This window comes from Periophthalmus magnuspinnatus, chromosome 1 (assembly GCF_009829125.3).
Source record: "Periophthalmus magnuspinnatus isolate fPerMag1 chromosome 1, fPerMag1.2.pri, whole genome shotgun sequence".
NCBI lineage: Eukaryota > Metazoa > Chordata > Actinopteri > Gobiiformes > Gobiidae > Periophthalmus > Periophthalmus magnuspinnatus.
The window spans coordinates 27349749-27364093 of NC_047126.1; the positions used below are offsets into that span (position 1 = coordinate 27349749).

General features: G+C 41.6%; 1 protein-coding gene across 6 annotated transcripts in view; it reads right to left on the reverse strand.

The window, feature by feature from the left end:
* Positions 1-14345, reverse strand: part of bnc2 (basonuclin 2) — a 247329-nt gene that overhangs the window by 64849 nt on the left and 168135 nt on the right. The window contains exon 1 of one of the 6 annotated variants that reach the window (XM_055224215.1): positions 6608-6717. The exons of the other annotated variants lie outside the window; for them this stretch is intronic. Within the exon in view, the coding sequence (XP_055080190.1) occupies positions 6608-6619 (12 nt within the window). The 5' untranslated portion in view covers positions 6620-6717. Of the gene's footprint in view, positions 1-6607; positions 6718-14345 lie in introns of those variants that run through there. 6 annotated transcript variants of the gene reach the window in all.

Consider the following 14345-nt stretch of genomic DNA (forward strand, 5'->3'; position numbering starts at 1 on the left):
TGGTTTTAATGCTGCACTTTCACTGTTTTACCAATCCCTTTACATCTGTATTCAATTCTTTAAGTGTCATTATTTGGTTAACAACTTAGCTACATTTGCAAGGCATCACATTCTTATCTGGAGTGTGTGCACGTCCGAACTGTTGAGTTTTGTTTAGCTTTGGGCTTGATGTTTCGTGGATGTTTGACTTGGCTCGTCGGCCCCTGTCCCAGCCCAATTGTATAAACACTGACGGTCAGCTATGGCCAGTATCAGGCCCGGGGAGGACTCGCAATTAAAAGACTGTTAGCGGGACAGATGGACTCGGAGAGCGGCAGGAAATAGGAGCCATGCACAACACAAGACAAGACGACAAGCTCCGGTCTGGACTTTCCGGATCGGTGTCCAAGAGGATTTTCTAGACAAGGAAGGGAGTCAATGTCATGCAGCAGTGTCTAGCCCAGACAAGACAGGACAAACAGAAGGAGAGGTACACAGTTTGGAACGCATGGATTTTGACGCCAATATCTGAAGTAAATAGTAAGTTGCAAGTTGTGTGTTGAGATGAGGATCAAGTGGATTTGGGAAAATTTGTCCCACCTGGAGGGGAACAATGTACAAAAGTCATTCTTGTGGGACAAAAAATAAATAAAAATAGGTGAAATTCTGTCCCAAAAGCTTTTGATCAGTTCACAGAGTTCAATTTTCTTTTGGAACCCGTCTGAGTGACTAAGGGATTACATAGATATCCCTAGATTACTACATCCCATTTTTGGTGATCACATATTTAGTTGTACCGGAGAGTTTTGAGACCTTTTTTGGACCACTCTCAGTTCTTCTGTTAGATAATTGTACTCAGTTTGATTTGCTACTACAACATAAATCCTTCTTACAAAATATTTACATGCCACATAATCCTGACTACTAACCGTTGCCATTATGCAGAAACAGATTGTAATATTCACCTGTCATTTATCATAATCTCTCTTTCTACTGGGTTTAACGCCTCGGTGACGATTTACCGCCTTAACCTTGACACGTTCGAACCATAAATCCGTATTGCTTTCCCATCTTGACATGCTTTTGAATAAAACTCGGACTAGCAGCTGTACACCGCTCGCTATTGTTCCCCGAGCCTTTAATTGAAACCTTTACCATGTTCGAGACAAACCCACAGACCACATTTCTTGCTTGCTAAGTTAAGCTAAGCCGAAATCCAAATGAAAACCCCGTGTGCATATGTGTACCGCTGCTGCGAGCTCGGGCCTCCGCAGAAATTTGTCTCTGGTTCGGGTCATTGTAAAACAGCGAGAGCAACTTGTCCTCTGTTCCACCCACCAGATATTATCTCATCCATGGGCCTTGCTGCTGAAACGCAGTCAATTTCCTGCCAGAAAATGTGCATCCAACATGTGCTCGAATGCATGCAACGACCTTGCGTGTCACAAGGCGGGCTTCGGCTCCATCGGATAGATCAGGACTTTACAGTGTCCATATTGGAAACAGGTGACAAATAAAACAAGTTGGATAAAGGAAGGCTTTGTAGTGAGGCTCAGCGTGCGACCAAATACAAGGGAGCGAATACCTCATGCCAAGACTAATTTTTGCCGTGTTTGTTGGGCAAAACTTCAGAGGAGTTTTCATGTCTTACAAAGTGTTACAAAACAAACTATTAATCTTTTGGGCTGGGTGTAAAATGTTCTAGAAAGCCGTGGTTCGCAATTAGAGGTGAAAGTATCACTGATGGGCTATTTCTGGAAGTAGTCTCTCTTTGCAATGCAGTTTTATTGCTGGTTTAGCATTTAACAGTTCCTAATTTATTTCATCTGGGTTTGCTAAGTTGGTTAGCTTAAGTATGTTCTGGATTTGTTAGATTTGCATGGTTTTGTTTTCTAATTAAGTGCACTTTTAGTTCTGGTTTCCTGGTTTTAATTGGATTAGTCCTGTTTTAGTTCGTTGTGGCCTTAGGTCCTGCAACATTGCAATTCTGGTGGATCATATTTGTGCAAAGGGTCTGTGCTGTCAATGTCTTTCATGTCATAAAGTGAAATTAGTTTTGCCCCAGCACAAATATATTGCAAAAACAGGATCAAAATAGCACCTTAAGGCCAAAATAGAACCACAAAATGCATTGTTAGTTTGCTAGTTGTTAGCATTACAGTGTTCTGGTCTCTGAAAGATTCGACAAGTTAATTCGGGTGAAAAATAAGAAATTACGATTATGTTCTGAAAGTGACAATAAGTTACGAACATTTTGAGATAAGCTAGTTTTGGTTTGCATGTTTTTAAGACACTAAAAATCAGGTACAGTTTCTTTTTATTCATGAATTTTCTTTCTTGGTTTAAAATGAGACTTACCTAGATTTGGGATCACTTTAAACATGTTTAAGTATTTGGTATGTAAAGTGATATAAAGAATCAGTGTTCTAGAGAGTCTTCCTGTCTATTCCCCCAGGGCCCTCGCTGTCCTCCATGTCAGTTCTGGTTTGAGACGAGTGGCTGGCAGTCGCATGAGCCAGAGGTGCCTGTCCTCTGTGCAGCTGTGCGTCTGGGCTTTGACACGGGGCAGAGCGACCAGAGCTATGCTAATGGGAACCAAATGGGGCGTGAGTCCCTGGTGGATTACAGAAGGAGAAGGGGAGCATGTGTTTTCATGTATTCATGCACAGGACCTGGGACCCTTGGCTTTTCTTCCCTTCTTTCTGCTCCATCCTGAAATCAAACAAGTGGAAGCAGCTACGTCGGCTTTGCACGCACCCCTAATTAATGTGCGTTTGGACTTGACAGGTTTTCGTGTATTCTAAGTCGGAAATGTAGCTCAAATCTGATAAAATGTGTATTTGGCTAGGCCCTGCTTTGAACGCTATTGGTGACAAACTGTAAACTACTTGGTTAAAAAAAAATCCAAATTTGAAAATAAGGTTTGTAAATACAGAAAAATAAACTTAATGCGTATTTAGACTTGACGGATTTTATAACTCATACATGTAACCCAAATCTGATAATCTGTTGTGTATACAACTATGACAATGTTTGTATTAGACCCTGCTTTGAACACTATGGCGAAAAATGACTAGGGTTGAAAAAATGTCCAAATTTGAAAATAAGATTTGTAAATAAAGAACAATAAACTTAAATCGTATTAATACTGAACAGATCTTCATGTATTGTCACTCATAAATGGAGTTCAAATCTGATAAAAATGTGTACACAGCTATGTCTGTTTGTATTGGACACTGCTTTGAAAACTATAATGAAAAACTCCAAGGGTGGAAAAAATCCCCAAATTTGAAAATAAATTTTGTAAATAAAAACTTTCCCATGCATCAAAACGTGTTCTAAGTTGAGTGTCTGTTTGTCAGTTCTTTCACCTGCTGACCCGTCTAGGAACATTCAGCCCAGCCCTGTTCAGTCCCTATCATTTTACTCATGGGAACAGGCATTCAAGTCGTGAAAGTTTACGAGCCCCCGGTGATTGTATCTGTCATATCAGATCAGTTTTGCAGGAGTATTTGCATACTTTGGCACTGCCGCTAATGAATGGACAACGTCAGTCTCAGCGGCAGATCACATAAATCTGAAAACAATCGCCGCTGAAACGCGAGTTATGACATGTGGCGTTCATGGGCCTTCCGGGGAATGACCGAGTCTGACCACGGCCACAGTTCAGCGCTGTCTTTTTATGTTTGTCAACCGCCGTATGACTCACCCAATCACCATCTGATTACTCGTGGGACACCGCTAGCGAGAGCTCCCAAGACCATAACCTTTTCAATGTGCTGTCAGTGTCGCGGTAAGTAATCTAAACGCAATGAGCACCACCCCGAAAAATCTTGTTCTACCAGTGACGAAACGCCGACCCTGAGTCACCAGCATGATGAATGTGTGTGCTCCGGGACAGTCACACATGTTTATGAATGGACAGATAAAGGCCCCAGCTGGCTTATACTGCGAAACAGAGAGGCTACGCTAGTCCATGTCTGTGATCTGACTATCATACGCCATGCTCTCACCCTCTCAGCCTGTTTAGATGGACCACAGAGCTAACACCGGCGCGCATTGTCAGTTCAAATGTGGAGGCATCCAGGGAGCAGTGCATCCCATCTTTTGTGCAGACAGCAGGTCCGGGCAGAGGGCCCCCAGCCAAGCCCCCTCTCACTCTCTCTCCCCTCCTCTCCCCCTCAAAGCACTTCCCCAGCCGGAGATCAAACCATCTGCCCAGTGACAGACCTCTGGGCCCACAGACACAAGGCCAGGTTCAAAGCCCGGTGCTGGGGGAGCAGGGGAGAGAGGGAGCCGCGGAGGCAGACCAAGGGAAAGTTGGCAAAAAGGTAGAGGAGAGAGAGCGAGGGAGCAGAGGGAGTCGTGCAAGTTGATGTATAGGAAGGTGGGGAAGGTTGTTGTAGCAAAGTATCAGAAGGCAGAGGAAAGCTGATGAGCACGGTCAGCCAGGATCAGCAGGAAACCTTCTACTGGTGTCAAACTTTATCGCCTACACATTCTTTACATTTCACCTTCAATTACTTCCATGTTGGACTTTGACACTGACGTGACCGTAACACTTCTGTATTTTTGCTTAAGCTGAACAGTACATAAATATGATCATTATGATAATGTAGAATGCGTTTAATGTAGAGAAGGTTTCAACAGTGGTCATCTGGACAATGTTTTTACAATCAAGACGTTCCGGCTCCCGTCCAAGAAGCCATTTTCAATTTGATGGTACTGGCTTGAGGCACTAGGATTTAAGTCCATCCCCACAGGGAGGAGTTTTAGAGTGAACTGCCCTTGTTTACTAGCTAACATCATTATGGGTTGTTATGCCCCTGGCAGTCTCAATGAATGTCAAATGAATCCATTGTCGTGTAGTAGGGGAGTGGTGACCCTGAGCCTATCTGCTCCTGTCCATGATATGGACACCTGCTCTCTCTGCCCACTGTCCACCACACACATGAAAATACCCAACCCCCCCAGCACCGGGACAGGCTGACCACATGTGCAGGAGGCAAGCATAAGAGAACACAAGAGATAGGGGCAACATATTAATGAAAATGAAGTATAGCCTAATGTGACAGGCCTATTCATTATTTTGAGGAGGTATCTTGCTTCAGAATAAAAAAATGTTTAAAAATCCAGAATGAGACAACTTTTCCGACAGGCTTTACAAGAGTCTACACCGTGTGGACATTGTATACGACGCCTTACTTCGTCTGTAACATATATATCAAATAACTGACACATTTGATTGATCAATTTAAAGGTACAGTGTGTGCCTTTCTGGAGGTGGCACATCAGAACATTCTCCATGGAGACAGATAATTTTTATGCTTTATTACTGTGGAATATTTAAGCCAGCAACATTTCCATGGAAACAAGCAGAAGGAGGGCCCCAGGTTAGCTGTGGCTACAATAGCAGCTTACCACCACTGAATATGAATAATGACTACCACAGTGTAGAGCTTTGAGACAAGCCTGTAAAATGCATTACACGTGTAAGCAATGTTATTATTAATCCACAAAAATTTAAATTATTGTAGCAGCATGTTTATATTGATTTGAATGGAGACAAAAATGACGAAGTTAAGCTGCCTTACTGGTTTGAAGTCACTGACCAGCTGCATGACAAACAAACTTGCTCTTTACTCAGATCCCCTGTGCACCCAATCATCACATATTAGTCAGCTCCCCCTTTCTGTGAGGGGACATCTCCATGACGACCAACAGGACACACACATCACCGCGACGACAAGAGGACAGCCCTGTAGAGACTGCCTCCAAATTGCCTTTTACTCATCACATGCCATGGGTGGGACTGTGAACCTCCCTAATACTACCCCTCTCTCTCTCTCTCTCTCTCTCTCTCATGCAAACTCGCAACCCAAATTCCCCTACAAGTATTGGACGTGCTCCGAGATCTAATCTGGCCAGGGCTTCTTTATTTTCTTTGACCATTTTAATGCAAAAAAATCCAGGGCTAATTTTGTGTAAGCAATCTGCAAACTATGTGTATGGACTTTTTCAACTACACGGAGCACTACTGTGGACGGGGCTGGCCACGGTTCAAGACACACGACGGGGCAATAATATTTGTTTCTTTGCTCTGAGTTTTGTTGAAACAGCGTGTCAGCGTGGCCATTTACTTGTAAACAATAGGCCTCAGTTTGCAACAGCTGGGCCAATGCAAAAAATATGCTTGAATGAAAACCTAGTAGGCATGGTTATTATTGGTGACATTTACATATTAAGTTTAAATGTAATGTTTTGGTTTGGAGTTTAGAGGAATTGTGAATGTGGAAAGTGGAGGATTCAATTTGAAATGTTGGCCTGGCTGATGAAAAATTATATTATGCACAATGGAGGCGGGCTGGGGGGGTTCCACCACTTGCTTTTCCCCATACAGATGTTATTCCTTTGCTGAGAATATTCCACAGTATGGCATTAAACTTATCTATCGTCTATTCATTGTGTTTCCGTGAAAATAGTTAATTTAATGACCTACGGTGGAACACAAAGCGATCATTTCTATGGAGATTTCTATGTGAATGGCATAACCTCCGCCACAAGAAACACTGTACACGTTTAAATGTATAAAACATAATACAAATAAATGGTTAAAGTAATCGCCTACCTCAGCATGCATCGCAAACACGGCCCTCCGATCTCAATATGGTAGATTAAACATTACATCCAATGCTTCCAGTGTATCCTGATTCCTTCACAAGACAGTCCAGTCCAACTCATACGGGGGAGGGAGCCGTTGCCCAATGACTACATGGCTGCAGGGACAAGCATGTCACTCCCAAAGCCACACAACCAAAGGAGTGTGGCTTTGTGTGTGTGTGTGTGTAAATGTGTGTGTGTTGGGGGCTGAGAAGGGACAGGGGAAGAGGGAGGGACCAGGACGGAAGACCAAAGGAGAGTCCATCGGGGTGTTGGAGTTCTTTATCAGTCTTACAAAGTTCACAGATAGAGGGGCTGAACTGGAGGCTAGACACTGGAGTCACAGGCCACAGACGAAACACAGGGGAAGTGGGAGGGACAGCAAATGTTACTTTAGTAAAATTAATTCATGTGTTTTGTGTGTGTGTGTGTGTGTGTGTGTTGAGTGAATCCAAATCCAAATTTAAGACATGTCTCATTTAGATAAAGACGTGGAACTTAAGTAGTATTTCTGAACAAATACGGGAGATTTTAGTTCCAAAATCAGTGTATAGGATTAGCCTACGTCTGCTCTGCTACTTAATCTTTTGATCAATAGGAAGTGAGTTTGAAATCTAGTCTAATCACCACTTCAGCCAGTGTTTCGTTATAAATTAACTGGTTGGTTGTACTTTAAAAAAAAAAAAAAAAGCTTTAATTCAGTGATGAAAGTTAGAGTTAGATTTTTTGTTTTTGATCAAAATTTACATTACATTCGAAAATATTTGGTGGTCAGATTACTGGTGAGCACTGCCTTATATCTGTCTGAAGGGAGGAGCTAGCTACACTGAAATTACCACACCTATTTGTTTATAGTTTCTGTTTGTAGGCTTGGTCTAATGAGCTAATCCAATTGTGAACATGTCCCTAATGGGTAATCTTACGCCTATTAGCATATACTATTGTTTCTTTTGTTTAGATTTGAGCCTGAACATGGAGTTATAAATAGGTAATAAATGAAAATACCGCTATTTTCTTTGGCTAGGATCTGTACCTCACTATCTTCAAAGGAGTGGCTAATGGCTTTGAGATGAAGAGGTAACAGCAGATTGGGGTCCTGAACTGCTCTTGCGATGGAGTGGCTGTTTAGTTTCTTCAATAAAACGCTCACTGCAGTCTTCACTACACTGAATGGACTGAACGTGGTCTACACTAGCTACACTATCACGCTCACTGCAGTCTCTTCAGACAGATATAAGGCAGTGTCCCCTGACCAGAAATGAAGAAACCACTTGGATGAGCGGCGAAACCAGTTGCTATGGATCACACCTGGACGACTGAGGGATTACATAGACAGGCGTAAAACAGGACTATTCTCAGGGTAAATCAGGGCTTAGAACAAGGCTACACAATTTCTCTACTAGTTCTAAACAAGCCCAAAACTGACTTAATAAATTCAGCAAATAACGGAACTGAGTTTGCGTATACCACCTGATGGAGCTGAGAAACATTGCACCGTTTAATTATTTTCGCATAAATTCTCCTCTGGTAAGACATTTCACCCTTTTCCCTTGAACTAATTTCAATTCATTATACACCAAAAATATTTAAGCCTCACCCCAGATATGAAAATATTACCCACAATCCTAGCCGGTGTATTTGAAATTTGTAGACAGTACAAGCGCAGACCGATAATGGCGTGAGGGGATCGGCGCCAAGCTATAGTGATTTCCATCCCCGACATCGACCCGACCAAATTGCCCATTCCCTCTCCGGACCTTCCCAAGTCCGCCTCATTTGGCTAAACCCGGAGCTCCTTATTCCCGCAATTATAAAGCTATTGACTAATTCGACATATGTTAGCGTGTCTTCCAGTCCTTGCGCCTTTGACTCATTAACTTTGACAAATTGTGACTTTTTTATCGCCACCCAATCACGAGAAACAAGACTTATTAAGCTGTTTTTGTTTTTTTTTTAGCACTTTTTTAACATTCTTGTGAACATACCGCCAGGCTTCATATTTATAATTTCACCACATCCTAACAAAACACGCGGTCTAATGAATCTCATGCCTCTATATACCGCGCTGAAATGGCTTGTAAGTACTTCCAGCTGCGACCTTTTTTTTTTTTTTTTCGCTCTCCTTTCCTTGGCAGTGGCATTGAGATTGGGAGAGGAGAAGAGGGGCGGCAGTGTTGTTGGACCATCCAGGCATATGCAGCTGGACCGGGGGTGGGAGAGGAAGAAGAGGTGGATGGCGGCGGTGGGGGCCGACGGTGGAGGAGGAGAAGGAGAAGGACGGGGAGGTGTGTGGGGATGGGGGGGGCGGTTGGTGTCGGTGGTAGATAGACCGCAAGTGTCTGTATTTCCAGCTGCCTTTCTCAGGGGCTCGGTTTTCTCTTGGTTTTTTTTCACAAGGCCCTCCTGGTCCCAGCTTACTTGAAAAATCACACACAAATACACACATGCACGCACACACACATGTATGCACTGATCCACCTCCCCTTCCATTCCCTTGCGTTGGGCCATTTTTGTTTGGACAGGGCTCAGGAGTTCCAGAAAAGCTCTCTCAGATGTGCTGAAGTAAGGGAAAAACAAAACAAACTGGCCCTCACGAAACACTTGAGTTGTACATGGACGCGCCGACAAGTACTTTGCACTGGTGTAATACTTAGCAGGCCAGTGGAGATAATTTGGTCCCCCATTGGCCGGGCTCATGTTTGCTCAACACAATTGCCCTCTTCGGTTTACAGCTAAAGAGACTCTGCTCGTATTATTTTTGAAAATTTAGGAAAACGGGGTCACAGTGATATTTTAAATGTATTTCTTCAATGGGTTTTAACATTTTTACCATGAAGTCTAACTTAAGTTTAGAGCACGTGCATCACTCTTTAATATATTTTTCTGAAACAACACAATATAGTGACAAAAACATTAAAAAGTGATTTGTTTATTTTTACATTTTTAGCGAAGATTGGGATTTTTTGTACTGTTGCGTGAGATTTTTTTAAAATTTGAATGACAATCGATTGATGATACTATTAGCATAAACACTGATTTATACTGCGCGAATGTGTACGCTACGGTAACCATGACGGTAAGTGTGTTGATTTTACTCGAAAACGCACCATACACTTACAAAGTCTAACGTTTTAAGTAAACCGCGAAACTTTAACTAATCCTCAGAACGAAAAAAAAAAAAAGGTTTGATTTTCCGTGGTACTTTTGCCACTGTGGACATTCCTCTACACTCTATGTCTGTGTGTGTCCCATCGCAGCCCTCCAGCATACCTCGACATATGTTACCTCTTTGTAATATTGACTTTGTTACAGCTAGACGAGTGGGAGAGTCAAGCCAAGAGCCAGGCCTTTGCAGTAGTGGGGCCCCGGGAGTTCGCTGGAAAACAAATACAAGAACAATCCGTGCCGATAGAAAACACGGCATCACAACGGCCATCTGTAAGTATGTCCCGTATTAAATATCTGTCACCCCTTGTCTTAACCTTTGACCTTTCACCTCTGCATTAGCAACCCTCTCCGTTTTATGTGATGTGATGCTTACAAAGCCGTGGGATTTCGCTGCACAGTATTCTTGGCCTGTCTTCTCATCGGAGCATGTGTACCGGACTAACTATAAAAGTCGAAAATCCACTTTGCCTAAATCCTTGGCTTACTGTATAATTTCAATCGAATGCCAGGCCAAATCTAGGCGGAATCTGTTCGCTTTTGTCTTCAACTCAATAATTCAGCAGGATAAGAAGCACAAAAAGAAGTTGTGAGGAATCAAAGACGGGATTATCAATTTAAAATGAAAAGCATCGCGTACTGTATTATATGTTTATGTGATTGCTTTGCAGAAATAAAAGATTGATTATGATTTTGCTTGCGCGTACCACTGCGATTCCCATCTTGTCTCTTTCCCCCAGTGATGACTTTGCTTATACATTTGAATAATGAAGGCGAGTCATTTAAATATTCCCTCTGTATTAAAAAAAAATATGTTTTCACACGATGCAGCAATATTAGCCATGTTAATTGGGCTCTTTGGACTTTCCCAATAGAAAGGCTAAATTAATTACTTATGTCGACAAAGTGTCAGGCGCGCCCATGTGCTAACCGTACGACTGTTTGCGCTTCTCTTGTTGTTTTCTGCGCGGCTTTGTGTGTGTGCGCGGATCGAAAACACACAGCGTCCACTTAATCTAATGAATGAAATAGGAACAAAACGCTTTGACAACCTCTCCATGTTCCAAGGGTGACTCTCGGGGGTGCTCCTCCAATATTCATCCCCTCTTCTTCATACTAATCAGCCACAGCGGTATTGACTGTTTGTGCGTGGATAGCGGCTAGCGTTAGCATGTACAACAAACACGTCTTGTACTTTTATGCATCGAAATGACAGGTCTCAACTATATACAGTATAGGCCTATATGGTCAGAGCTGTATGTATAATGTTTTAAACTTATGTACATATTTGTTTTGTTTGTTTTTTTATCGTAGATTTCTGTATTTGAACAGGGCGCCCATGTAAAGTAAAGTGCTCTCCCTGGACTCTCCCTGTATAATTAAAGAAACATGAAAAATGAAAAAATGTACATGACAAGTTTTCATGTTTTGCTATTCATGATTTGGTTTGGTGGGATAGCGCCTGTGGAAAATATTTAGCATAGTTTTACATTAGTTACATTAGTGGCAGTTTGTGGTAAAAAGAGAGAAGTGAAAGTACAAAAATACAGACAGTTCTGAGAGGTAATTTCCAAATACACCTCTGTCATGAACACCAAAAATTCCTTCCAAAATGCAGGGACAATTTGCGCACAAGGAAAGCATTTCTCTGGCAGTTTAATCCTTCATTTAACAAAATAATGATGTTGCCATTTACTTTTATTAGTGAATCCATAACCAGTGTGCAATTTAGACAAGTTCTGGCCCTTGTTAACAAAATGGTTGCTAGGTAACAGTTATGGCATTACCTCTACGTATGTCATATCCGCTGCCCGTGGTCAGATGCTAACTAACCTGTCATATGCACTTTAAACCTAGCGTCGATTAGTACCGGGGAGTGATAACCACTGGCGCCTTTGAAGTTCCACGTTTTTGTAGCTTGTGGCAGTTTTTTGTTGGGATAAAAAAAACTAAAAAAAAACTGCATCAGCGCATTTTGTGTCAGAGTAAACATTAGACGAGGAGATAGGGAATTCTGAGCAAGTATAGACGACGGAGAGTGATGGGAGCAGAGGAGCGGCCTGGTGCTGATGCCATGTTTCAGACAACTCCTTGAAGTGGAAATGAGCTTCCTCTTGTCTCCTAACTAGTCCGTTCTCACCAAGTCAGCAAACTCCGCCAATCCTAGAAACAAGTTTAGACCCTTTCACCTCCCCCACCCAGCACGCCGCCAGCCCTGTGGTCAGCATGCAGGATGAAGACAGCCTGAAGTTCATCTTAAGGGGACGGGCGACTTCTAAAACATTGGATTTGGAATTTTGAATAGCCTATTTTTGAAATATTAATTTGTCAACAAAAGGCAACATGAAATGTATTAAGTTCTTCCAAAACCTCTACCTTATATCATGCACTCTGAGATCTCAACCTCTATCAACATTTTACTTTTGGAATGTTCCACAGTATTGCATTAAAACATATCTATATCTATGGGGATAAACCGATGGTGCCACCAGGCCATGTTATAGTTCAGATCTGTAGAGAGAGACGACCATTTGCCATTTTTTAGCTGTAAAAACACATGAATACAAGATAGATAAGTTTAATGCCATACCGTGGAACATTCCAGGCAAATTAATAACATCTCCATGGTAAAAAGCAAGTGGAACTCTTCACCAAGTAAAAAGGCTCCCATTGTAAAAGAGATGACCAGATTATGGACTGGGACAGAGCAAACATCATAGGACAACAAACATCATCGCTGGATTATGGAAGCAATCGAAATACAGAAACATGCCCACGGGACTTTAAACCGGGACAAAGGGGCCTTTTTACTCTCACACACTTGGGATACTGTCCTGAAGAAGTAGGACTACAGATGGTGCTGTCATTCTACCTCCACCGGTAAGAAGACAGCACCAAAACCTCTTAAAATCAGCTGATCCGACACGTCACAGCAACATCACGTGACCACTCTGAGGAAGAACGTTAGTGAGCAGTCAAAACGGACAGGTATGAAAATGAACTAAACCTTGGTCTGAAAAAATAATGTATTAAAACTCGTGCTCATTTTCAGTTGCATTCATCCAGCCAATCAAAAAGTACAACTATAGTTCAATGTCACTCACCCCACCATACACTATTTACATTTACATTTACATACAGTCTTTTGATGAAGTCCTTGTATATTTCTTCTTACATCTAGCCCAGTGGTTGGGGCCTGGTAGTTGGCTGAACCTATGTGATCACCTGAGGGTCCACACGGCCGTCCCGAGAGCAGAGCGACAGCTGTACACGGCTGCTCCAGCGATAGGCATCATCGGCTTGCTACACACTAATTGGTCCACAGTGCTCCTCCGAGTGGCCTCGCTAATTAATTAGAAAGGCAGTGGAGCTGAAATTTTTAATCAGGACACCAGGCTCTCCAGCAAGCAGGAAAAGAGACACATCACCCCATCATTTCATGTAATCCACCTGACGCCCAGCTCCCATGTCGTCACCTGGAGTGTGTTGTGTGTTGAGGTATTCATTTGATCCGCCTTGGGAACGGGAAACACATTTATTACAAGCTTGTTAAATCGTTTTAATTCAGGGGATTTCTCAAATTTGTGTCCTAATACAGTATGCATGACTTACATTTGCTTTGGACCCTGGAGGTATGTTAAGATGATCTCATTTGGTGTCTAAAAGCACATACACAAACTGACATGATGTGACTTTGGGACAGTTTTGGACTTTTTGGTCCTCCCAAACATAGAAGGGCTGTGGTTATATTTAACACAATACTCTCTCTCAAGTAGGCTAGTCTTTGACGACTGAGAACGCGTGACACACTGGCCTATATCCAGTGGTGGAACACAATGAAGGTAAAGTACTGTATTTTAAAGTGGATACTTTTATTTCACTACATTTGGGAGCAGGCATCTGTACTTTCTACTCCACTGCATTTTTAACTGGATTGAAAGGTAAAAGTATTTTTTCATTATTGTTTGAGACCTGCTGAAAAGACTGAGGGGCTTATTTTTTGACAAATTCATAATTAGAGTAAACAAAAATATACAACTGACTGATTCAATCGTTTCTATTGAACAAAATACAGTACACAAGCACGGAATACTTAAATTTTTACTCTTAAGTACATTTTTAAACAGGTAGCTTAATACTTTTACTTAAGTCAATTTTTTCATCTGATATTTTTACTTTTAGTTGAGAATTTTTTGCTTCAGTATCAGTACTTTTACTTCTCCCACCACTGCCTATAACTATTGTTCATTGAAATAAAGTCCAATGTTGCAAAAAAGAAAAAAAAAACATTATTATTGTTGTTGTTGTTAATAATAATAATAATAATAATAATAGTAATAATAATAATAATAATAATAATAATAATAATAATAATAATAATAATAATAATAATAATAATAATAATCTACATGGTCTGTGCTTTATTTCCTTGTCTTAAATATTTGCATGATTTTTGTCTATTATCCTACATCATTTTAGAGTAACAATACATTTTAGCTTCTCCCTTTGCTTATTGACATATGGCATCTTGAGATCCTTCA